This window comes from Eleginops maclovinus, chromosome 11 (genome assembly GCF_036324505.1).
Source record: "Eleginops maclovinus isolate JMC-PN-2008 ecotype Puerto Natales chromosome 11, JC_Emac_rtc_rv5, whole genome shotgun sequence".
NCBI classification, from domain to species: Eukaryota; Metazoa; Chordata; class Actinopteri; order Perciformes; family Eleginopidae; genus Eleginops; species Eleginops maclovinus.
Window position 1 is genome coordinate 6,209,316 of NC_086359.1, and position 27,416 is coordinate 6,236,731.

Below are 27,416 nucleotides of genomic sequence, written 5' to 3' on the forward strand. Positions count from 1 at the left end.
AAAATCCCTCCCAGCCAAAAGACACGCATGTGTGATACATAATGGATACTGTGTTTGACTTCAACTAGAACAGGAAAGGAGGAAGAGGGAAATCTGTTTGTCCAATATTTGTGAACATGAAACAATTTCTCTTGAAGTGAGAGGTCAGTGATCTTTCAGCCTTACTGTTGTCAAATTTCAGATCTGAAAGTGATGCAGACAAAAGTGGACTGACCGTAAAAGTATTTGGAACAAAGGGATATTATCTAGGATAAAATAAATAGCAACGTAAACTATTTAAACAAATCTTAGCCATCACAGATTAAAGCCTATTCACCAATATGTATCAGACTTTTCCAGACCTATGATTATACCAATATCAAATCCTCTTTCTACAAAGCTGTTCTTCTGCTATTGGCATGAGTTTAACCATTTTCCCCATCATGTTTACCATTCAAAGATCAAATGACATGCCTCATAAATGATAACTTTGGATAACTAATGTCTTATTGCATGCCGTTTGTTCTGAGTGATATTACATATTTCATCACACCGAAAAATAAATCCCAGTTTGAAACAAGATGATGAAAGAATAACAAATGAGCTGCTTAAGAGGAAGAATGTGTGTTTAATCAGAGCTGATAAAAAGCCAGACAAAAGCCAGACCCTGTGACATCATGCAGACTTTAAAGGTTACAGTTACATAATCTGTTCTAGAGCTGTAAAGAAAGGGTGACTTGACACGAGGGGTTGTAAAGGAAGACCGACATTTGATTCTCTTTGCCTCTGTTAAACATTTACAGTGTTTTAATTGCACATTTACAGTAGGAGATAGTGACTGATGACAACATCCTAGTTCCTGTTTACCCTTGTGTTTGGCAGGATGCTGATCCAAAAGTGGATTTCACTGAGTCAGAAGTCAATTTTTGATGGGATTTTAATTTTTTTTGTGAAGCTTTAACTCCTGCCTAAGATTAAGCAAGGCAAGGCAAGGCAAGACAAGGCAAGGGAAGTTTATTTATAGAGCACCTTTCAGCACACGGCAATTCAAAGTGCTTTACAAAACAAAATAGACAACATTGAAAAGCAAATGCAGCAGAAACACATCATAAAAACGGCATTTAAAAACAGCCATTAAGAAGCAAAGATAGTGGGATAACCACAACAGAAAAGACAAGTTTTGAGTCTGATTTTGCAAATAGCAAGAGTTTTAGCCGACCTGCAGGATTCTGGGAGTTTATTCCAGATAGTGGGTGCATAAAAGCTAAACACTGCTTCTCCTTTTTTAGTTTTCACTCTTGGGACGGTTGATAATTTGGCAGGAGATCGTTAATGTATTTTGGGCCTAACCCATGTGATGCTTTAAAATCAGTTCTTTGACAGACAGGAAGCCAGTGTAGAGACTTCAGAACTGGACTGGTGTGGTCCACTCTCTTGGTGTTAGTGAGGACTCGAGCAGCAGTGTTCTGAATAAGCTGGAGCTTTTGAAGCAATCAGGAAGAAAAACACATCCTAGCCAGCAGATGGCAGAACTTCTTTTAATGTAATGTGTGTCTCTAAATTGAATATCGTGTGCGTACTCAAAGCCCTGCAGCAGAGGCCGCCAGACTCCCTCTGGTCAGACCCAGTGTTTTAATATAGCATTCAGAAAAGCACAATGCAACAACATGCTCCTTAAATGGCTTTAATAACATATATAAGAGGATGTTTTATTTAGACGCATCGTCTGTACTCCAACGTGGCACAGGTTTCAGTGTTTGTGATTTTGACTAAATACAGAAGCATGAGCTGCCAACATTAAGATATAATGCAGCTTATTTTAATTCTGCAAATGTGTTTGTAACGATAGTTTACATCTATATTGAATTATGGAGCAATGGGTATACACTTCCACTGATCCATAGACTAAATAAAACCTAACCCAGCAGACAATATCCATAGGTATTTTTGCTCTTTTGGGAACTAACACGTTTGATTTTCAGGATTGAAACAGCTTGCAAATTGATTAAAATGTTGATAATATAGATAAAAGAGCAGGAAATATCATGGTTGATATATTGACAGTGTAAACCGTTCAGCCGGTGTCTGACATGTTGGGCCAGCGCTGTGAATGTGGGAGACAGTTTCCCTGTTTCCATGGTGATGAAAGTTATTAAGTGATGTCCACAGGAACAGCAAACCATTTTCATCTATTTAAACATCCTCTCAATGGATTCGAGAGCAATGGCCATTACAGTTGGACACACACGCACACACAGTAATAAACTCAAGACCACAGAGGGTGAAATACAACTGTTTTTAATTGCAAAAGGATACCAGTTAATACATTGAATGAAGCACTGAAACAAGCCACTGTGACATTGCAAAATACCACTAAAAAGGACATTGTAAATTCCCAAGAGATAAAAAAAAAAAGAGTCATTCATTCCATCAGAAAGGCAAACATGAAAGAGAACAGGAGGGTATTTACACCACGATAAAGTGTCCTGCAGCTCTACAAAACAATGTGTGTCGGGAGGTGTCCTCATTCAAGACGGTTAAAAATGTTTTACAAACAGCAGTTAACGAAGATCCCAAATGTCCTGTTCTATTCATTTATTTTTTTTATCAAAAGACAGTCATCTAAAAAAGAAAAAGGCACCACTGTAGGTGATGAGTTCACACCGTCCACCTTACATGGCGGAGGCAGGTTAACACAAGACGACATTTTCTGTTATGTTTTATGCTGTAGCGCTTTAATAAGCTTAGAAAAATCAAGGAAACAAGAACATTATTAGCATGTTAAGGATATATGGAACTGACTGACAACAAATGGGTTATTTGTACAAAATGGAGGGCAGAGTGAGGCGTCCCTGCTGTCGGATTAGCTGATGTTTTTTATTGTGCTGGCGTGAAAGCACTCCCTGCATGAGAAAGGTGTAGTTCACAGCACCGGAGCATTAGAGGCTGATAAACAGCTGTTTCTTCAGAGAATGGGCTCCTGATCACTTCTAAGACATACACATTTTAGACAGTCACTTTATCACTATGGATTACCTGAATGGAAATTTCAGTTTTAGTTCATTCTCTTAATGCTTTTGGGTATAAAAAAGGTCATTCCTACAGGAAAAAAATAATCATGTTTACTATTCTTCTTGAATCCAAATGCATAGATGTTAATTTAAAGTATGCTACACGTGCAGCATTTCGTCTTCAATACATTAATGAATTAATTGTGGTCACGCATCAATGCTGGCAAGTAGACGGTAAAGTGTCTGTTGCTGTGATAAAATAGAAGCTCCCTGCTTTGTGCTTCAGCTTCGTCCAATTTAGCGATTCTCAGGCTTGATTCCCTGCAAAACTCTGAGGAAACTTTTCTTTCGAACAGATTCGTAAGACACACGATGCAACGTCGTGATGATAGAAAAAGAAATATGGCCATAGAAAGTTTCACACAGAGGCTTGGAAAAAGTACTAGTGTTACACTAGAAAGAAATCTTAGAAAAGTACCCTTGATATAAATTAATAAAACTTTATAAAAATTTTAAACCCACACATAGATTTAGACAACCGTTGCATGTTCATCCCTCCTGTATCTGAGAACTATGCTGAGCCATGCAAAACAGGAGAGATCCCACTACCGTTGAGCACCCCGATAAAACTCTAATCGCCCAGATGAGCACGATTTATGATTTAATCTCGACGTTATTTTTCTTCATGCATACATCTCCAGGTGTGCTTCCTCGAGGATATTTAAAGAATTGTACAACTAATAAAGTTACCTTTTCTATAACTCTTGGTCTAAAAATTATCATCGTAGCTACTGCGAACATCATACTTTGGCTTTGAGACCTTTATTTATTAATCTTTGAATTTCACATGTTTTATAAAACGTCACCACGACTGATGACCGGGCCTTAAGAGGGGATGTTTTTAGACTTATGTGTATTGGCTTTTAAAAAAAGAAAATAAAGAAGGCCTAATGTTTTTCCTTTGGTTGTTTTTATGCACCATTAGGTCCTTTAGGTCTAAGTTTCATCATTCATTAATATCATGCACTGCAGTTTGTGAAAATCTAAAACACAGAGGGTATATTCTCCTAATGTCTATAAAGAGGGTCAAAATAAAGGAAACCTACACAAAGACTTCACTGAGGGCTGTGTGGCATGCTTTTTCTTAGTTTAGTCCTCGTCCGTAAAAAGACAAGATGAATGCCAAATATAGGATTTTGAGGCCTCCATTGTTATATTCTTTTAGAAGTGTAATTTTAAAAAGATATCATAATCTCTGGTTTCTATGTTCAGTAGAGGAGGCTTCAGATAACGCTCTTCAGTCACGAGCTGCATCTCACACTCCCCCTCTGTGGTGGGGCTTCGTTTTGTCGGCTGTTTTTCTTTTACTTTGACCATACCCTGTACCGTGTTGAGCTAATTTTAGACGGACATTGTAGTGACGTTATGGAAGCACAGCAATGGAAATTGGGCAGAGATGTTATGATGGATAGCTATTCACAGTATTTACAGCGGGTTAGAAAGACTTTATCTGGTTTAGCAGATTTCCTCTTAAAATTACCTTTCACACCATTGACTGTAGGACAGGAGGACATGGAGGAACGTCACGAATACAAGTGAAAAAGTTGAGTAACACCCTTAAAAATACCCATTTGCTGCTTGGAATAATGTGACCAAAATGTAAAAAAGTTCGAGTGCAACCTTTAAAAAAACGTTTGATACCAAAGTGAAATTTTAAACCCGTGAATTCTGCTGGTCGGTGGATTGTGTGCCCGCTTTGAGAAATAGTGACCAATAGAAACGAACGTCTGATCAGTGAGCTGTTTCTTTCAACGTGGTAGAAACATATTGAAAAAAAAGAAACGGGGGGGTTGTGATATTCTCAAGCAGCAAATGGAGTCATAGCCCTGGGGACTAAGGCCTTAAAAGAGACACAGACTGGTTCTCATAGACAACAGGTGGCACTGTGAGTGAAGGTGGAAAGCATCAGAGGTACAAAAACTTCTGTGTTTCAGGCCGAAGAGGAGACAGGCTGCAGGACGACGCTCTACATCGACTCGCCCAGAGAGTCGTCATCATCCAGAGATAAGGGCAAGTAGAGATCCTGCAAACACACAGAGGATCATGTTTATCATTTACAAAAAGACAACATATTTTGTAGAACAAGTTTTCTGAAATTATTTGTTTAAACATGCATATGGGGCATGAGCTTAACGAGGACATATTATTCTTATTTTCAGGTTCATATTTGTATTTTGTTCCTCTACTCTGACATGTCTCCACGCTTAAATGTTCAAAAAGCTCTTTATGTTTCTCATACTGCCTGTGCTGCAGCACCTCTTTTCCCCCTCTGTCTGAAACCAGAGCCCAGTCTGTTCTGATTGGTTAGCTACCTAGCTCTGCTGTGATGTCCGGCCCCTTAGCCTTTCACTTACAATGTGTTGGAGACAGAGAGAAGTGCAAATGTTACATAGTGACCTCACTATGTTACAGAGTTATACAACATAGTCCAATGGAGGTGTTTCAGGCAGGGGGTGGATTCGTGGGAGAGAAATGTTTGGATTTTAGCCCCTGAAGACCATTTACTGGCACAAAACATACTGTATACAACACACTACAGGAAATGGAAAACCAAATCAAATTTGACCGTTGCATGAAAAGATGATTTTGCTTTTAGTGTCTCACCTTAGAAGTAAAAATTGTAAGAAAAGTTATTGTGGAAAATGTATTTTGGAAAAGAAAAGGGCAAGAGATGGCAAGTGAGGAGAGGGAGAGAAGTATGGTTACCTTCTGCTTGTTGTTGAGGCCTGGGCTGGTGGGGGTGGAGGTGGGGGAATGCTTGCGGGAAACCGGGGTGGAGATCTGGCTGCTGGAGCCCGTCCCGTTGGCTGAGGGAGAAAAGAGGGAAAGAGGGAGGGAGAAGGGAAGAAAAAAAGAGGTAAACAGAAGTGTGGATTGGAAAGAGAAGCATGGACCTCTTTCTTTTGCTCTGCTCTAAAAAGTCACTCCTGACCGGCGGCCTCATTTGGCTTCAGTGTAGCGGGACGCTGTTGCTCCAGGTCTCAAGGTGGCTGACAAGCTCTCCGTTTGTTGGATGACATTTAATTCACTCACTCCGCGTCCTGCCACGTTGCTAGGATTCCCTCTGTGTGGGACATTGTGTTTATATCTAAGAGTGAAGCGATGCGATGTAGTTGTGTGTGTAAGTGCTTTAAAAAGAGTGTTTTGTCTGTAAAGAGATGAAAAGAGTTGTGAACACTATGAGCCAGATGGCCAGTGTACATTTGAGCCAAAACACAACGCGTCCTTGTCAACCAACTTAATGCCACAGGCTTCATTTAACCACTCAGCCAGATTTACAAATGCAGACTTTACGAGCTGTTTAAAACCCTGAAATAACAAGTCCTATTATGTTGAAACTTAAAATCAGTATATCTAAACATGAGCAGCTCTCCCACACACACTGAACAGAGTGCAGCTGTCTGATTCAGAGATGAAACACTCAGAGTAGGCAGAGTAACCTTTTCTCTGTAGACTGAAAAGTTGCCCACTTTGTCTTCAGATTCCTACATTTCAGAGATGTATTCATCCCCTGAAGAAAACTCATTCCACTGTGGCGAGGTCTGATTGAAGATTGCTTTGTTTCATTGAGGGCTTTCATCGCAGGGCCATGCCAAACACACTTGCGATGCATTCACATCATTAAATGCATTGCAACCTAAGACTTGTAGTTATTTATGTCACCAGCTGATGAAAGTTAGACTCATAACTGGAGAATGTGAGTCTGCAGTACTTAAAAGTTCTTCATCTTCGCTTAAAAATCTGTATTTTTAATAGTTCTCCAATCATTAATACCAAACATAATCACTGTCGCTTTTGTGCAGCTTGTGTGCATGTGAGGCGTTAAATCTATAGCAGGAAATAGAGCAGGTGGATCTGGAGTTGTGTGGGTTAGGTTCAGCTCTCTCTGTCTCGCTTTTGGTCTCATATGGAAGTAGATTTCTCTCAATATCATCCGTGTGAACAGATAATTGGTTCACCTAAAACACCTTTCACAAATGCAAAAAAAGACAAGATAAAATGGATCAGAAATATACAAACTAATAATTTATAACACTCAATCCAGTTTGTATTTGTGCATCGGATGTGCATTTGCGGATTTCAATTCTCCGTTTGTGGATTGGCTTTGGAGACACCCTCCTAAATATGCGCTCATCACTTGGCCATTTCCGTACAGCCTGCTGATGACGTACAGGAGGAGCTTGCATGAAGGTGTCAGGTGCAGTTCGGGTTGGGCTCGTTTGGTTGAATAAAGATATACTTGTGAGTCAAGAGGTGCAGACTGGCTTTCATAGCAGGTTTGGTGGGGGTCGGTACTAAAAAAGCCCTGACCCCTGCATCACTATCACCAGGTGATTGATTGAATCCCATTAACTTGATTTATAAGTAGTAATCCCGGTTTACATATGCAGGTCACATACTCGACCCCTTCCTTCTCACCCTGCTGACCTCTCAGGTGGTACAGAGGTGGTTAATGCTCCACAGTTTACTGCCTCCACAGCGTGAGGGCCAACCATCTGCTGCTTTAAAAGGCCATCAGTAATCAATAAAATATTCAAGATCGCTTAAGGACTGAGGGACCCCGCAGTGCTCGAGATGCCATAGCTCCCCCTCACTTATCACGTAAAATGGCATGAAACAAAAACTGTGAATTTATCCTCCAGGGGATTTAGGGATTGTCTTCCAAATGTTTGGAAAACACTGCTCATACTTTTACAGGCTTTAAGATCCAACATCTCTCGGTTGGTTTGCCATCGTGAACAGCAATAATAATATGGATAATTAATAACGTTATAAATTGAACTGCTTATGTGACACAGGAGTACTTCTCCTCTCCAGTGTTCATGGTTTAAGCTGTCAAAGAAACCAGCTTTCCTCCCTCATGCCTGCACCGATCAGATTTCATGGCAGCAACTGTGCAGCCAGCTCACGGTGCAGCTCTGCAATCTGAGGCGGCATTGTAACAAAGAGTGTGCAATGTTTTCCGGTGTTAAATAAATAAAAGACTCAAGCACGAGCAGGCACCAGTGGCTCTTATGCTCTAGTGGCTCCTGGATACTATTAAATGTTGAAAAATGCGTGATCGTCGAGCAAATAGCTAAAAGCTGTTTACACAGTCTTTGTTTACTTTTCATGTTTTATTCATGTGTTGGGTTTTTTTAAACAGAATTAGCAACAGCAACATTATTCTAAATCTCCTCAGATTACCCTCGATAAACAAAGACTGTCCCCATTCTCAAGTATTAGAGGGTTTTATGGGGTGTTTAGTGAGATAAAGGAGCTGATGTTGTTTGGACCCCCCAGAAAAACACACAGACTCCAGCTCTCCAAGCACAACAACACAGCAAAGAGAGGAACCAGGATTGTAACTCCTTCTCTGCATTTTGATAATTTCATTTTGATAAAATAAAGACTCTATATAAAAAGGAAAGAATATTTTTCCGATTGCCTTCTTTGAAATGTGCTCATTGGATAGGAAGCATGCTTGATTGTAATTTCTAACCCTCTTCTATCACAGTATTGACCCCAGAGGAAAAAGACTATCTTGATGTTAACAACTCCCTACAGTGTAAGGTCAAAGGTCAAGGTCAGCTACAGACCAGCGCCAGGAGCTGCTCTCTACATCACTCTGCTGTTTGTTTGTATGATTTATTTTTACAGCAGCAGAACTGGCCTACTTTTATTTTCCACCAGCTCTCTTTGTTTTGATTCATAGAACAAGGCGAGGTCCGTTGTTTCTGTATTTTCAAACAGGAAGCGTTGCAGTGTCGGTGAAATAATGATGAGCTCACTTGATTCGGCAGGAGACTTCATGCGCCTGATCGGACCAGGACTCTTAATGGAGCCACGCTGGGATTTGGGTGCCTTCATCACCCTGCATTCTGTGGACAGAGGCACAAAAGAAAGTTAGAAAATATCACTTTAAATGTGTTTAAAGTTAAACAAGAAAGTATAAAAACTATGAAAAAACAATAGAACAAAAGAGGCAAGGTTCTGTCTGCATACCAAAGGGCTAAGTGCATTTAATAATAAGTAATACAAAATGAACAAGCCTTTCCATTTGTATACTTTACTGATAAATAGGTGCATATATTTTCCTAAGAAGGGAATTTTCTGAATGTTATTTTTGCATAATTGGTGAAACCTGAATGGCTTGTGCCTCTAAAACTCGTGCATTTTGAACAAGGCAGTCCAAAACAGACAGAAATGGATCACATATTACAGTTTGTGAGTTGCTAGACACTCCAGTTACCCAAATGTATTGGCACAAGCAGTGAAACGTTTGATTTATCACAAAATGTCCCCTTAAAATGTTGAGAAATGCTGCCTCCTCTGTTAAAAGATTGTTTAAATCTATTCATTAGCCTTACAGTAGGGTATTTTGGAGAGGGTTGAAAATCCGTGTCTCCAAAAGAGTTAAAATGAACAACGAGGAGCCCATAGTGTAAATAGTTGTCTTGCCTTCTCTATACCCCAGGGTTAGCAGGCCATTGTTACAGAGTGATACCTGATGCTAGTGCATTCATCAGATGTAAAGCATTTATATACATTAAATGTATTCTGGGTCAGTGTATTAATCATGGTAGACAGACTCCAGACATTGCTACTCCTCCCTCTGCATCTCCCCCTGTGTTTGTGCCGTCAGACTCCCTCTTTCCTCCCCCCTCCCTCCTCGCTTCCACTTTTGATGCTAATTATACTATCTGTCCTCCCTCCGTCTCCCGGGATCTTTTCTCTCTCTTAACCTTCACACACTACTGGATTCAGTCGACATTCAGGCGCTATTGTTTGCAAGGTGTGCCACCACGGTGTTGACAATGCATCAGACTGGCAGCTTGTCTTGTCTACTCAGGGTTTTTTTTTTTATTAGCCTCGAGTCAATCCACGCAGATTCCCTCTCAGCTCCAACTGATGTCATCGCTGCTTAAACCAGAGCTGCAGGTTCACATGTCCTCCTCTCTGCCAGCACTGTCCATCACAGTGTTTTATTTAACATAAGGAGTGTGTAAATAACCCAAAGGGATTTAACTCCATTGGGTATTATTGTCAGCAGAAAAAAACAAGTATGAAGAGTCATTCATTTGGGATGCGTGTCTTGAAAGTTCGTATGGGATCAAAACCCATCAACTTTTAATAAAGGAAATCTTATGTTCATTTTCAGGTTCATATTTAAATGTTGTCTCTCTACTGGGACATGTCTCTATGCTTTAATGTTCAAAAAGCTATTTGTTTTTCTCATACTGCCTGTGCTGCAGCCCCTCTTTTCACTCTTTTCAAACCAGAGGCCAGTCTGCTCTGATGTGTTAGCTGGCCGGCTCTGTTGTGATTGGTCAACCAATTAGAGATGTCCCGCCCTTTAGCCTTACAAAGCACAATGTGTTGGATCACTAGCTAATAGCAGTGCAAGGGTTACAAAGTGATGTCACGGTTACAGAACTAAATGAAGGAGTCAAAATAGAAAATGGGAAGGAGTGTGTGGGAGATTTCTGGGAGGGATTTTAACCTTTGCAAACCATTAACATGCACACAAACCAATTCAACATACTACAGGAAAAGGAGCAAATGTTAATCATTTTCACCACGTGATCTATATTTCAGACGGACCCCTCTTCTTCTCTACTCCTCTGAGGCCAACTCAGTAATGTCTGGATGCTTCAGACTGTCGTCCATTTTCTGTAGCATCGCCCCAAGGTTATTGAAGACTGAATGAAACAATTTAGCTTCAGTACCACTGGGGGAGTATACTGAAGGATCATTATAAATGTACTGCCTGCTCCACCCTTTCATCCTGATAAGCAACTGAGGGAAAGAGACAGGATGAAGGGAGAACAATGACACACCTGCCCTGTGTTAAAGATTGAAAGTAAATTAGAAGATACTGAAAGATTCAAAGAGGGGACATTAGGTGTGGGTGGAAGTGGGTTGTTAAAAATAGGGTTTCCAGGTCTGCAGGGAGCAGACAGACTCAGCGAGAGGAGGATTGGCTTTACATTTTCTCTCCTCGACTTCTCAGCAGTATCAGCAGCAGCAGATCAGCTGGCCTGAACCTGCCACCAGACAGATTAATGGCTCTTCTTCTTCTCTACCTTTTTTTCCTCCCCCTGCTGCCAGCTGCAGATAACAGCCTTCTCTCTTTCTTGGCCTTCCTCTCACATACATCATTTTGCTCCTCGCTACAAACACAGCACAGCTTCGTACGTGAATATAATTATGATAAGTCTGAAGAGGGATCCTGATATAGAATGACACCCAGGAACTATTTAGCTGTCTATGTGGTCATGTTTAGTTTTGTGAATTCAATATGAACGATACATTGAGGTGCCCCAGTGTAATGTGGGAATGAGGGGGCAGACAAACAGTGATCATTACAGGTTAGGGTTGTTTTTTAAATCCCTATTCTAAACATTGAATCATCAGGACTTTGAGCAGATATGTAAAATCAACATCAACAGTCCTTTAATGGGAAGTTGTTGCTGTCATTTGCCTTTACACATTTCACAAACCTTCTCAACATGGTTTTACAATAATATTGCACAAGACTGATTATCACCATCATGTGCTTTAATGCTCACCGTTCTCATCCAGAGAGAAGTCGTCCTGGGCGTAACGGAATTTCTCGGGTCCACATGCAATGAAGACATCGTCCTCACCAAAGAAATCTTGAAGGCAAGTAACCTGTAGAGACAGAAATGTAGAGCCTTAATAATCTGGTATCTTTCAAAGCAAAGCAAACAAGAGTTTGAAGCAATGCTAGCTTCTGCCGTTCTAAAGGCTTACAATGACTAACATATCGATATTAGGCAAGTATATGCTAACCATACCCACCAGATCTTTGCAAAGCTTTGATTGAAAACATTTGCACATTAACTTAAAGTTGCTGACACTGATGGGAAGGTCATCAGCTTTTAAGTTGTAAAGAACATTTAAATGTACACCTGCTGATGGCATTAGAGGATGGTGAACACATCACCAAAGTTATGACAATTCATCCCGAGCGTAAAATGAATTTGTAACATTTCAGAGCAATCTATGTGATATTTGTTGAGATATGCTGCTATCATGGCTAAAAATAGTGCCTCAAATTAACAATAGTGCCTCAAATGATCATTATGCTGATTGATGCTGTGACTGGTTAAAGTGCTATCAATAAGAGAAGAAGTGTTGCCAGTGCAGAGGAGGCCCCATGGATGATGTGCTCACTCAGACAGGAAACAGACAGCAAGATAAAAGCCTAGTACATTTAATACCAAAAATGGAGTGAACTCTATAAACACACAGCATTATGTGGATGAATTCACTGTGTAAAATCTGTCTTGTCTGGAAGCCGTGTTAACATGCCTTCAGCTTTATTTAGGAGCATTTAACAAAAACACACAAAGGCACAGAAAAGCCAAAACAGAGAGGATAGTGTTACACCTTTTCTGTAATGTTTAAATGATTCAACTTCCTTCCCCGGGGTCTTCTTCACTCAATAGCAGCTGTTAACACAATATGGCTTTAGTGGACAGATGTCTGTGGGCCACACCTTCTCCTCCACTCTCCATTATACTGGCGCCATTACCAGCTCAGGCACGCCTATTAAAGTCATTCAGGCTAAAAGCTGCGTTTCCACTTCTTTTTGTTGTTACAAAGCATCTCAAAGCCTCACTTCCAGTTTGCCTTTCAACACCACGTGACATTTGTTATTCCTCACTTGAAATATTGGATGGTGTCAGATGAACTAATTGAACTGGAGATTTCGCTCCGTCTTTATTCCCTTTTGGGGTTAATGTTCTTAAAACTCAAGACACACTGACTCAAGACTCTTTTGCTGGTCTCGCTGCAGGAGTTCATGGCCCCCACATCAGGATGCTTGCCAGAATAGTCAAGATGCATCACGGTTTCCTTTGTGATACGCATCCAAACTATGAGCTGCAGATAAATTGGGAACACCCCACCCCAGCAGCTGCCATGTTGATTCTCTGTCCAGCTAGAGGAGCTAAATGTGTGCGGTGGTGACTCGCAGGCGAGGCATCCAACAGCTGTACCCCTCTCTGTGTGCCACAAGATTCCCCGGATACAGGCCTGAGAGATCCCTGCCGAGGCACAGAGATGGTGCTTTGACTCCAGGGAGCTAAATCAAATTGGTTTTTCAGCCTAGTTTTAAAAAGGCCCGGAAATGCGTTTCTTTTCCCTTCTGTGTTCATTATCAAGAGATTAGATACATGTTACTTTCATTAGGTTAAACTGTTGTGGGGCAACGAGGGCACCTGACAGTTAATCAGAAGATGGAAGCATTAACAAATCGCTCTTTCCCCCCACAGGGCCAGCGGGTGGAGGAGAGGAGATGGAAAGGGGTGGGAGGGTAGAAGCTTGTCCATGTTTTAATAGCTTTAAGAACAGAGCTGATTAAAGGGATAAAGTGTTTATCCATCCGACTGCTACCTTAATCTCTTTAGCAGAAACGAAGACTCCGTCCTTTCTGTTGATTCCTGACAGGCACAGCTACTTTATTTCATCACGTTTAATCTGTCCACTCAACTTATATTAGATTTTGAATACCTAAAAACAAAGAGACTGGATGACACAGTGCCAACCTGAGTTTAACCCCTTGTTTCAGAATTCAGAATAGGCAATTTCTCAAAAACATTGAACCCTTTAAAGCAATCCTTTTAATCCTATTCCCTACAGGGGTCACATTAGATCCATATTATCTGTACAGTTACAAAGCAGATCAGTGCATCATTAAGACCACAAATCAGTCTAAATAGGCCCCTTAAACTAACGTCAACATTTGTTTGGGCTGCCCATCATGGTTTAATTTCTAGAGGAACACACATTTATTTCGCGGTCTGTCTCCAGTTGATGGAAATAATGTTGAAAGCGCTCTGTTTTGCATGCGATCAGATCGAATGTAAAATGTCAGAGTCCCTTTGAAACATGGCTGCAGTGAGAAAAGGGCAGGTCTGCTTGGAAACATTTGGATATAGGTTGAGAAGCATCCGCTCTCAATTTGAAAAGGTCATTCAAATGCGTCATAACACCCACCTGGCAACGGACTGCAGAAGGGCAGTATAAGAAGACATAATGCCATCAGATGATCAGAAGCCCGGTCATATTAACATACTGCACTGATATACATATAGGCAGAGATGTGTGTGTTATTCTTGGAAGGCTGGAGGGGTTTTCTGAAAATCTGGCTCCTTCCACACTCCAGGTGCCCCCCCCGCACCCCACAACCCTCTGTCCCAACAAGCCCATCCCTAATCTGTATCCCACCAGCTGTCAGGACCACATGACCCCCCAAAAACCACCAACACCACCAGCAGCTATGCAGGGATCCCCCCCAACTACAACGACTGAATTATTCAGAGTTTCTTTTGGCCGATTGTCCACAGGCCGCAGACGTTTCATCAGGGCATTGTAGTCGAGTGGTAGAGATTGAACACTTAGTTATACTTAACTTCCAAGTTCTGTAGCTCCTCTCTGTGGTGCTGACAGGACAGTTTTCCATTTTGACAAGTTTTTCTACAAAGCAGAAAAAGGTCTGGGAACAACCTTGGATGTGTGATGTTTAATCCTTTATAATTTATTAAACCACAAGGGAAATTCCCCACATGCAGTATCACCTATAAGAGAGTTAATATAATAAATGTTACATAGAATATGGTACCAATAGTATCATTAAACATTGCTGAGACTGTCTGAATATTGTGTGATTATTTATATATAATAGGCTACCATTCCAGGTGCAACTCAAACTGTTAAAACAAATCAATGCCAACCTATGAAAGAAGGTCTCCGGTCAATAGAAATGCAGATTCTTGCCACTTCTTCTGTGTGAAGCTGCAGGAAACCTCTTCAAACAGAGCTCCTGCTTGTCTTTGCTCCATCTTTCCAGCAGGACAGTCAGAGCACACATAAATGATTTTCCAGGTCTGCTATCGGTCTCATCTCTGACTCCACACAGCCGCGTTAATAGATCCGTGTTGCTATTCCATGCTGCATTATGCCGATTCTGTCGTGACTCATCTAATCAGTGATCATCTGAACAACTGTAGGCTCACCGGCGGTGTTAATGAGTCAGCAAATGGCCAGTCAACAGAATCGAATGATACTAATTATAATAATCTGCTGAGTAATCTCAGGTCAGTTTGAGGGGTATGCTTCTGCCTAGATTCATCACCTGAAACAGAAGTATTTAGCTTATGAAAGGGGCTTTGTATTACACACTGCAGCACTTTTAAACGTTACTGTGCTTTCTTTTTGTAAGAGGATAAGACTCTAGGGATGACGTTTTCAAAACAAAACAAAAACGTGCATAATCTCACCGTTAGCTTTCTTTGAATGTTACATTGTGTAGTCTCATCATTATTGAGCTATGCGAGAGGAAAGTGGAGTATAAAAGGCTGAAAAAGAGCCAGTAAGACCTTGCTTTGCAGGCCCATGGGGAAACTCCCACACCATTTCCTTCACTGGAGGCACACAGACCTGATCAATATCAGCACCTCCACACCGAGTGGAATATTCCTCCAAAATACACAGCGTCTCCATTTTGTCCATTTCAACTGAGGGTTTCACAGATGTAGAAAGGGCAATCCCAGCCTAAAATAATGGACTCTTGTAGCAACAGCTTTATATTAGGCAACAAAAGTCAAATGCAGTATATCAGAAGAGAAAGGAAGCCATTCTTTGAGCCCCAGCAGTGATTCGCCTCTCTGATGAGGATTGTTCTTGCATCTGTGACCCGTCTGTGACCCTTGTGCTCTGACACAGAGTCTGTGTCCTACTGTAAGTGCTCCGGATGCATTTGGAGCACAGATGAGCTGGTTAGGCAGCGATAACTGCACAGTCATGGGGAGCAGCTGGTGCCTGATGTTGTTTTAACCCCACCCCTCCCCAGCCCCGAGGAAACAGGCTTTCCATTTGGCTGACGGATGTGGTCTTCTTAGCATTATTAAATTGTACTTCCTCCCCCTCCTCCTCCCCCCAGGTCATGCTCACTTGTTGATGTGGTCCTTGTACAGGAGAGGGGGGGAGGCTGTGAGGAGATTCAGGCACAGAGGAGAGGACGCATACAGGCTTCCATGTCTGCTCGAGATGCTTCACCAGGGGTGCCACGCCCCTCTGTCAGCCTGATTGTCTGCGTCTGTTCAACAGTGTGTGTGTGTGTGTGTGTGTGTGTGTGTGTGTGTATGTGTGTGTGTGTATGTGTGTGTGTTGGGGGGGGGGATGAATGAAATGTGGCAGCAGTGATCTGTGGTGACAGCTGAGCAACAGAGAGCAGGCAGGTAAGACCCGATGTAAAGAGCACACTCAGCGTATTACAGCCATTGTCAAAAGCTGAATCCATCACCGCGGAGCTTATTGCCATGACAACTGCTTCTGCAGCATGGCAAAGAGCAGGCAGACTGCGAGAGCACTGATAACCAGAGAAAAGCAGGCTTTTCTTCCCCATTACTGGATGTATTTTAGTCGTTAAGGAGCCTTAAATCCATGCCTCTATCCATATCCTATTCACCAAATTATTCTTACCGTGAGTTATTCACTTTTAAAGCAAATTGGAGTCTTTTGTTCTCCGACAATAGCAGTGTGACCTTGTGCTCGAAGCATCCACTTCTTTGTTGACAATTCCTTTTTTTTTAAAGGACTTAAATGCAAGCCTCATTCCTAAAACCGGTCAGAATAATGGGCACTCAGATCCGTTAGAGAGACCTCTGCCGTGCGGCCGCCTCTCACTGCAGCACACTGTTCCTTCAACATCTTTCACAAATGACATTTGGCATCTATTAGACGAAAAAACATGTTAAAGTGCAAATGAACGAGCACTTGATCGTGAATGCAAATCAGAACTATTCTCCTCTGCAGACACCTCTGTTAAAAAGATATTCACACAAAATGGCTGCCAGGAATTGAACAGACTGATTTAATGTGGCCTTCAGAAGCAGCGAGGGCAAATCAAGAAATGTGCTCCTTCGTTTTTTTAGGCACGGGCAATTATTATTACTAATCATCGAAATTTAAATGATCCTAATTTGCTCTAAGAGTGTATAATGAATTCAGCGGCCCCACCCTTCCTGTTTGAAGTGAAAAGCAGCAGCATTTGAGGGGAAAATGGGAGTGATTATGTTCACCGGCCCCACAAAGAGATGAGGGCAGGCAGGCTGTCTTTAGAGCAAGGCACTGAGGGAGAGAGGAAGACCAAGAGAAAAAAAGAGGGCATTTTAAAAATGCTATAAAAACCTGAATCATCTTTTATCTCGCCGACAAAGTGATCCTTTGAAACAGATCCCACAGACACACACACACACACACACACACACACACACACACACACACTGCAGCCCCACACCCAATGATGGAATGCATATCCAGGTAAAGAGACATGACATGTGAGGCTTGCATTGATAGTACCCTCTCACACCCACTACAGGATGTGGTATCTGACAGACCGGTCCACACCAGCTGGGCTCTCTTTGTGCCTGGGATGTGGTCTCCTAGCAACCGGTCCCAGCAGCTATCGCTACGGAATGGGAAGAGGAGAATCGGTGCAGGCAGGGAGGGGCGGGCACTGCATCAATATTGCTTTCTACCATATCACCTCCACCACAGAGCAGCTGCAGTGTGCCTCTGCACACAAAGGCTGCACAATAACGTGTGCTGCATTTCCCACATTTCTGTGCAATGCAGTGAAACTGGCACGAGGCCAACAGCGATGGACAATCATCATGATATAATTAATCTAAATCCACTCTGATGACAAATTAATCAATATGCTTTGATTTAAGCAGCTGCCATGTGGTGGCTGTTAATTTTGTGGAAACACATCATCATTAAGAATGCATGGAGAAAAAAAAAGATAATGGCAAAAGAGGAACCAAGCCTAACCACAGTCCAACAAAGACTATTACGCTGAAATATAAGAATAAAAGTATGCCAAAAAAGGCGAGTGCAAAAAGAAAGAAAAGGTTATCTTAGCCAGCCTGCCCAGAGGAAGCCGGTATAAGACCTCAGGCAGACAGACTGCTCCTCAGGGAGAGAGCATTACAATCAAAATTCCCTCATCTATCATTTCAGCGCCCCTCCCCTCCTCCAAGACACAAGTGATTCCAGTGTTATTAATACAGAAGAACAAACTGAAGTATAACACCTAAAGGAGCTCAGCAGGGCACAAAACCCAGTCCATATGTAATGAATAATACAGCAGACAAAGGTCCCCACAGGAGAATTAGCGAACATTTAGCCATATCAAAGAGCGGACTGAGGAACAGATGTCCATGTTCGTATCCACACATGCTTCCACGCCTGCTCCACATCCCCGCCTCCGTTAATTAACTGGGATGCACCATAGTCAGGATAGCAGGTATTTGATCTGTGCAGTTGGTTACAGGTGGGAGATTATCCAGAGAAAAGATAGAGCCTTACCTACATGATTGTTGAATATTCTTTTAGTCAAAAGGTCACAAAAAACTACATTTATTGTATGGCGAAACACAGCTACCTCACAAGTTATTTATTACTTTATAAAGCAGCACACATGTTGATCTAAAGGACACATTAGACGGTCCATCCACAGACCTTTACACAGTCCTCCAGGTGGCTGACCCTGCATGGCGACTGCTCCCATAAAGCATAACAATGAATAAAACATTATGTCCTTTAAGCTTAGCCAGAGGAAACAACAGTCTCCCCAAGGGGGGGACTTTGAGGCAAAGTTAAAGCATATTGTGTGCCTTATGGATTAGTAGATTGGCTTTTGCCACTATGCTGCTTTTGTTTTAGCTTAAGCTCAGTGCACAGTATGTGATCTGCTAAACTACATGGTAAACCTTTGTTGGGAGGTACTAGACTATACTATAGATTGCATCCAATAAAATGTACTTTAATAATGGCAGGAAAGTGAAGTCAAGTGAGAAGTAGGGTCAGTTTCTCATAGACGTCTACACAATCCGACCTCTTTTTGCAACCAATGGTTTTTTGTTGCTCTTCTTAAAATAGTGTGCTTTTAAGATTAAGGTATTTGGTGGTAATAAAAGTAAAACCTTCACTTTGAGCTTTAAATTCAAGAGACACTGCATTTCTTTTAATGGTTTATTCATGGTCTAATGTTATTCCCACAGCGAGCCTGTAGAAATCAGAGGTTTCTTCTCCTGTTGATTCCAGTGCCATGTATTCTCTTTGGCTACAAACCAAATGATCCGTTAACTAAACCCCAGAGAAAAGTCAAGGTTGCTAAAGACACTTTGCCCTTTATCCTGTGGCTTTAAAAAAAAACTTGAAACATGTATTGTCTGTATTCTGATCCTCATCTTCTCAAAATGGGAATTCAACCTGAGAAGGCTCTGTCTTTTTTAGATTGACTGTCGCTGGGACGGTTTGATGGAATCTGGCCATTTTCTTCAGAAACGTACTGTAAGATCTGTCTGGCAAGAAAGACTGAAACAACAAGAAGGAGCTTTATTCTACCCGACACACTCAAATTCAATGTGCATGAAATCATTTAGTCTAAAAACGCTCATAAACTGAAGAAAAGTAACATTAAGGATTCTCAGTTAGCTTTAGGGATTAAAAGGTTGAGTCCTGTACCTGTCCTAGCTTCACTGTGCTAGTTAGGTTCACATGTTAATATAAAAAGGTTTCCTAGACCTATGTTCTCACCACAGATCTGTGTGCACCACTCTAAATAGTAGAGGTACAATGGTACAAAATGATCAAACACAACAGAACAGGGTTTGGTCGTTTGTACAATACTACAGCGGATTGAAGACAGAAGTTCCCAGGACTTTTGAATGGCCGATGGTCTTGTCGCCTAACAAACAACTTTACAACAAAAGGGAAGCGGACAACTGATGACCTGAACCACAAGACAGGACAATATGTTGCCCCAGGCTGAATTTCAGAATAAAGACTGCAGACAATGAAGATCATAGAGTACACACAGGTTGTTCTCATGGATGCTTCAGGTTCTCATGGACCGGCCCGGTCTCTGTTGACCGAGGGTAGGAGCAGACAATCCGACCTCTTCTCTTTCTACTGTGAGCATTTTGATCTTGGATGATGCATTGTGATTAATTGAGGTTAAGAGAAAATAATTGTGTTTCCTGCTTTGCTTTGATACTGACAGCTGTCCGTGTGTGGTCAGATGCATGAATGATGGTCTTTCTTTAATCTTGACCACAGATTTTCCTACTGTGCAGCTTTGCTTACACACTGTACCTCCTTTGTTCTAGTTATTGGTATAAAAGATGGTCATAAACCACATTAAACAAATTCAGACAACCAAGACATTACAAGTCTGGTATATTTGGATATAGCTTTTCATATGCAACTGGTTTGCAGGACACATGCAAAGGTCTTCGAATTTAGAGCATGATGTAAGCTGGACTATGGCTAAAGGTGAGGTGAGACATACCTGCTTGCCGTCGAGTGTGTAGATCCTCTTCACCACGCCGCTCTCCAGTTTAATGGCCTCTGTGATGTCGGTGAGCACCTGCTCAAATGAGTGTGCGGTTTTCTTGTTGAGCAGGACGCGCACAGCCTTGCGTGGCTTCACGCCACTGCGCATCACCGTCACTAGTTTGGGTCGAACAAAGTCCTTTCCCTCTCCATTCCCGCCCCTGGCTGCAAAGGCCTGCATGCTCTTCTGGCTCGCTGAGGCCTTCACGTTCACGGACCAGTTGGGGTTGACGTTCTTTGTGTAGTCGACCTTCTTGTACACGTTCTCTGATGCACACACATAGCTTTCCCCTGTGACGGCAAAGAGAAATCGGGTTTGTTTGTTTGTTTGTTTGTTGTAACAGACACACACACACACACACACACACACACATATCTATAAAACATTGACACCTGAAACTCCCAGGGGCGTCCACTCGACCATTTGAACCTGCAGGAAATCAGTGGGCTTTCACAGTTTGGATATCATCTGACATTGATCTAATGATGTCGCAACTAAAAATAATTTGGTTTTCTTTAGGAAAATGCTCATGATGTCAATAAAAACACAAGCGGGATATGAGTTACCCGGTTCGTTCTGGAGGGAGATACTGAACTAGAGTTTTTCCTTGTTATTCAGTCATCCCTTTTGCTCTGAAAGGCACTGCAGCAGGGAAACTGTTTTTGTGTTTTGAAAATGATTGGTGATCTAAATTAAACTAAATCCTTTTGAGATGGGCTGAACAAATTTCATGTCAGTGCTTTTTAGACTTTGAGTATAAAATTATATAAAATAAGATCATTTAAATAAATAAGAATCTGAAATAATGAAAAGATGGGGTTGTAGGATTACAAACTTTGGCCCAACTTTATATTATTCTCTAAATAATCTTCAGTTTGTAAACCGCCATTCATCAAGATACTATCTTTACAGCAGTTCTAGCGCATACAGGAAGGGGAATTAAAGTAAAGACACAACGCAGCAGGGAGATAGACAAAAGGGGAACCCAGAAGGCAACAATTAGGCCAAATGTGGAGAAATTACAGCAAAGACAAAAGAAAGAGAACAGGATTACATAGCGCAGAGATTGAGCAATTAATTATATCCCACAAGAGGAAGCACAATGAAATCCCCCCCCACCACCCACAGTGCTTACTGTGCTGCCCCTTTCTTACTGCACTGCCCACACACACACACATGAAGGGAAGTACAGAGCCACACACACACTCCCATCTTTCCTAAGCAGCTCAAGGAGCAGACACGGTCGTCTCATTTTGAACAAATTTAGCTGCAGTTTATCGTCAAGCTTTCTCCCCCAACTCCCTCTGTCCGACTTATTTAGAACGATCTCAAAAAGTGGACCAGGACTTGTTGGATCATTTAACTGGGTCTTATTAATTAGCCTTGAGAAACAGACGATTGATTGGTGTTGGAGTAAATGCATGACAATTCTTTCTTTTCACTAGAGATGAAAATAAGAAAAGGTGCAGTTTTAATTAGAATTTCCACCCACTGTTTAAATGGATGCTGATAGAGACGCTCGACAGTAATAACATTCTCCCAAATTCTGGCTGGAGGTTTCTTTAATGAATTAGATGCTAATGTCATCTGTTAATGAACCATTCATCCCATGCTGAGCAATAGAGAGCTGACTCTTCAGCTCGGTATGAACCGCTGCCAGAGTCTAATGCTTAACGCCCAAAATCTGAAACCAAAGTGTCGAATTCACGACGAGTTCAAGCTGGATTTCTCTGGGTTTAAAGGCATTTTTATAAACTTCTCTTCTTAATAGCCCAACAAAATGTACAATCAGTTGGGAGAAGTGGACATTGTTACTCGATACTTTAAAAGTAAACAATCAGATTAGAAGTCGATGCATCATATGAAGAGCTTACAAAAGTCTAGACAGCAAAGATAAGACTTCTAATCTCAGAGTTGGCAATGTTATGCTTGAAAAACTTCTCAGTGATGAAACTGACCTAAAACTGAAGGTTGTCTTTAATGTGGCAGCCTATAGCATCTCAATTAACTCACCACAGAGACTCCACTGGGGAACAAACTGTAAACCCACCAGTTTCACTTGTATCTTGGACTTTTAACCCAACACAAAAAATAAATTAAAAGTTATAGAAGAAAAACAGGACTTCAAGTGGTTTGTGTTTTATGAAGCGAATACATCTGCAAGGTTGTATCTTTATGGTTTATCGTCCTTATTATAAATCGCTTTAGATTAAGACGTCAGCTAAATTAAATATAATATACAGTAATCTCATGATGCATTTAATCCTACTCCATCCTACTAGATATGCTTACCTTCCTCCAGCTCATCCATTGAGCAGATCTTTCGTGTGCCATCAACGGTGAAGATGAAGCGGACACCTTGTGGCAGGTTGATGTGGTCAGAGAGCGAGCGCGTGAGGTCGGCCAGGAGCGCATCGAAGGTGCGGAATCGGTCGGTAGCCACGGCGTACACGATGCCCTTGAAATAGCGGTCTCCATTGCGGTAGAAACGCACCTTTTTGGCTTTCTTCTCATTGGTGAGGGCCTGCAGAGTGCGCGTGCGGTAGAAGCTGCAGTGGGCGCTGTGGGTGGGGCTGGGGAGTCCATTCAGACGCCCGCCTCGAGGAGCACGGGTTGCCTTGTCACGCTCGTCAAAATGTCCAAAGTCTAGCTCCATGATGACTGTAAGTTGTGATGGTTGTGACAGATGTGTGGCAGTGGTCACCAGCTCCGGAGAGTCTGGAAAACAAAAAAGGTATGTAAGGTTATGTGTCACAAAGTAAAATCCTGCATTGAAATTGGCACAAAATTGTCATTCACATGGACCAGATAACCCAGTTTCAGAACCAGGATATAGGTGACAAATAAATAAAGTACAAACACGTAGTATTTTCTTTTACTGTAGACCTTGACTGAATGCTTTAAATCTCGAATGATGTTAATGGTTTCATCTGCATATAGGTGGACAATGAATGAAACCATTCATCGTTTTAAGCGAGACTAAAAGAATGATCTCAGGGATGATGAGTGACTGATATGCTGGCTTTTAACAGAGACAAAACCTGACCACTTCAAAGAACATTGTGTATGTGTGGGTTCATTGTTTAGCTTGTGAAACCTCTACTATCAAAGAAAAAAAATCACTTTTAGAACGGGCTAGTCCTTGAACTACTGTGTTCAAAAGCATAAAGCCTTAGTCTTTAAGTTATTAGTGTTAAAACTAAATAATACTCTTTGAAATGAATCCAATGGGCCATTCTCCTTATTAAAAACATTTGGGAATTGATTTAACAAGGAGCAACTGTTGATGTCAAATACGATAAATCCAATATATTTCGTCAGATTATAGGCAAGGATTCGGACTGTCGACTGACTATTTATAGGATATACTTTATCAATCAGTACATAAGAAATACATCTGTGAATGGGTTGTACCAACACCACTGCATTGGAGCAAATGTATGACTCTAAATAAGATTATATTTTTTACTTAGAAAAGATTCAACATCTTCCCTTGTTAAACTGCTGCATAAGCCAAGTAGCACATATGTCTTCTGCATCTCGCCAGCATTAACCTGAGGACCCTTGTCTCCCTCGCCCAGATGAATCGGTCTCTGGCCAATTCTTAATGTTCAAGGGCAAAGCTCTAAAACTTATCTTTGATAAATCAACTAGCTCACTATAAGCGACTGACAGACTAATCTGCTCGGATCAATTATGTCAGGAGGAGTTTTTAATCACTTTGGGGGAAATTTGACTTTCCTTTACATGTCTTAAAAAAGTCCAGCAGTTAATATTAAGTACATTTAGTATGGCATGATGTTTAAAATAAGAAGGTGTTGAACAATCCAAAATTACAAGACAACCCATACAAAAAGTTATATATATATATCCCTTTAAAAGCATGGCAATAGGACACCCAAGACGTACAATCTGGGTATCCCACTGTAAATATTTTAACCGAGTAGATACAAGATTACATGGTACATCTAAACTGTTCAGTAAAAGTAATGGTTTCTTAGAGCAGTGTTTAATATTTAAGTGGATAAAGTGGCAGAGTAACTGAGTTTAAGTGTTACGAGTGCATTTCCACAGAGGTTTCTTATCACGTTTCACCACATTGAGACTGAATTAGAATCTTTCCCTCATTTAAAAATGACATTTTTCCCCCCCAATAATAGCCTGGATTTGAGTTGTATGAGAGAGAGAGCTTCCTGTTTATTAGGAATTATGCAAAAGATGCATCTGTTCAGTCAATAAACAATTAACCATTTATGTGATAGGGGGGACTGGCCAAAGGCTGGAGCATCTGTTTGTTTTGTTAAAGAGACTGCTCTTTTAATCTACCACCTGATGGACACATGTCAGTAACAGCCACAAAACTCACTGAACCATACCTTTCTAAAGTGAACACTGAAACACACCCAAAAACACACACCCACCCACATAAAAGAGGAAGTCTTCTGTGCCGAGTTAAATGCCCAGCTCCATTGAAATAACATAATGGACCTCATACTGTTCTTTAAACAAATAATATTTCCCAACAGTGATCACAACTATTTCTTTTAAATATTGCATGTTCATCTTGCTGTAGATTTTTATTTCTCACTTTGACCAAGTGTTGCTCTGTGCAGGTGACTGATCAAGCATTTGGAAGCCTTAATCTTAACAAAAAAGACTATTAAAAAAAAGGCAAGATGTCATGCATGTCAGTGGTGTGTTTCCCCTTTTAAATCTGAATTGGTTTACATTACTTAGACAACATTGACTAAAAAGGTCATTGATCTTTGACCTCATCTAATTTCTGAGTGGCTTATAAACAACACACACACTGTAAGTCTTCCTTTAAGTCACTCTTTTCTTCATGATGAGGTTTGAGGCCAGACATCCCAGTTTGGATTGTTGTCATCGGACAAAATGTGTTCAATGTTGCACCATTTTGTAGCAATTTCCAAGCAAATCCTCAGTGAGAAGTTCCTCTCTCCTCATGTATTGGCTTTGAATGGAATTATATCATTAGAATATGAATTTACAGTACAATGTTGTCCTTTACAATATTCTGAAACCCAAACTGAAGCTTGTTCACCTGTTCTTTTACATGTCTGAAGAGTATGGTCAGACTGACGCATAACACCGTTCATTCATTTGAATACAACTGACTATAGCAGCTGGACTGCTTCAGACTGCTGAGAATACTAAAGACATTTACAATGATTTTTTAGGGGCATTGTGCACAATTTTCTTATATTTTATAGACAAATTGAACTAATCTTCAAAGCCCTAGCATTAAATATCCCAGCATTCTTACATGTTGATCTCAAACATATCACTCAGTTCTTCTTCTAATGAGCATTTAATATACAAAAGAAGCCTCTTGGCTCGTTCAACCTTTTCATCCGGTGTATGAAAACCAATGAATGAAACAAGGTCTATTAATGCTATTTTAAATATATTTTATTGTCCTCTATGGTTGTATGTGCATAAAAAAAGATAGAGTGCTGTATAAAAGGACCACAATGACAAACAGAGGCCTTAAAATGGAAAAAAGGAAACACGCTGCCGCCACCCATCCATGTGGCGTGGCCCTCCAATCCCCTGCTAACCCCTGGCTGTGCTGCTGACTGGGGTTTTATGACAGCCCACTGACAGGGGTGGGACTTCTGGGTGCTCCTCAGCTGACAAAGGCCAGGTTTCAATCCCATCTGCCGCACTAATGGGCAGAGCCAACAGTGACCCTTCCCCAGTGGAGCATCAACTAGGACAGTCCATTGTCTCAAACAGGGTGGCTTGCCTTCAGAGTGACATCACCATCAATGCTGCAGCTCCAGAAAGTGCCTCTTGTAAATGGAAGCAAATATGATACACTAAAACAGCTTTTCAGGGTTAAACTATGACATTTAGCTATACATTACGATCATCTCTTTATGGCTGATTGACACACAGAGGGCTTTTACCACCAGCTGAAAAAAAAAACTCAGTACCCCAGCTAAATCAATGCATTCTCCACCAAAGGAAAGCATGTGCAGAGGCTTCAGCAGCACTGCAGTATCATTGTGTGGTATCACTCATATGTGGCTATTTCTGTGCTCCAGGCTGAGCCACCCACACAACACCCCGGTGACTACACACTCAAACCAGCAGCCGCTCATCTTCATCCATACAGTCATCCATCTGGGAACACCACGCCATGCACAGATAGTTTTAAATCCCAGTCGCTTAAGAATGAAAAAGTTTCATGATGCCACACTTCCCATTTATGATGGATGAGTGTGGCCACATGGCAGAGAGCAGCGCACAAGATACAAGTTTTTATTCAGGAAATACAAAAAGGGGGGTTGGGTGTGTGCTCACACCTACTCACAATCCACCTGCTCCAATCTAAAACCCTAAATAAATTTCTTCCAAATACATGCAATGTTATTTCAAATTGAGCACTCAAAAGCAAACGAATGCTCTTTTCAATTTGTCCTTAAATCAGGAAAAGTCTGAGGATAATTCCACACAGTAAGCGGACTCACCTGCGTTGCTGCTTGCGGAGAGAAGGGAGTGTGAGTGGGGGGAGCGTGTGTGTGAATGTGTGCGTCGATGCTGCAGCAGGATAGCGGCACGCCGTCTCTCCCCTTGCCTTTGTCTGCTTCAGTCTGAGAGCCGAGCCGCTGCCTGCCTGCTGGAGGAGCCACTGGGTCCTAAAGCCAACGAGCCGTGGACCCGCCCACTGTGGACCTGCTGTGGGTACCAGAGTGTGGACTGGGTGGAGCTCACATCAGTCTCTCCAAAGGTGCATGGACATGCAGGGAATTCAAATGAAGCTATTATTTACAGTTATTGGGTGAAAGAGCCCATTAGAGAGCTCATGATGTGTGGGCACTTTCTGTCAAGAGGTGGAAGTAAATTTCCTACTCCTTCTCTTCGTTTCTTTTAATCTTTATCTCCCTATAAGGCTTTTTGTGGGTGTTCGTGCAATGAGTTGA

At 41.5% G+C, this 27,416-nt stretch overlaps 1 protein-coding gene across 1 annotated transcript; it reads right to left on the reverse strand.

The window, feature by feature from the left end:
- Positions 1-2,261: 2,261 nt before the first annotated feature.
- On the reverse strand, positions 2,262-27,101 carry LOC134872635 (neuronal migration protein doublecortin-like). Its single transcript, XM_063896015.1, has 7 exons — positions 26,964-27,101; positions 22,759-23,184; positions 20,422-20,756; positions 11,603-11,705; positions 8,822-8,911; positions 5,757-5,857; positions 2,262-5,073 (listed from the first exon to the last, which is right to left on the reverse strand). The coding sequence occupies exons 2-7, from the start codon at positions 23,120-23,122 to the stop codon at positions 5,017-5,019; spliced, it is 1,050 nt and encodes a 349-aa protein (XP_063752085.1). The 5' UTR covers positions 23,123-23,184; positions 26,964-27,101; the 3' UTR covers positions 2,262-5,016.
- Between the last annotated feature and the right edge of the window lie 315 nt (positions 27,102-27,416).

What these genes read in the sequence shown, in the direction of transcription:
- LOC134872635 (XM_063896015.1), bottom strand. Translation starts at nt 23,122, where the DNA reads ATGGAGCTAGACTTTGGACATTTTGACGAGCGTGACAAGGCAACCCGT. An exon ending in ACACACTCGACGGCAAGCAG is followed by an intron (nt 11,706 to 20,421) that starts GTATGTCTCACC and finishes CTGTCTCTACAG; the next exon opens with GTTACTTGCCTTCAAGATTT. An exon ending in GAAGTCTCCTGCCGAATCAA is followed by an intron (nt 5,858 to 8,821) that starts GTGAGCTCATCA and finishes TTTCTCCCTCAG; the next exon opens with CCAACGGGACGGGCTCCAGC.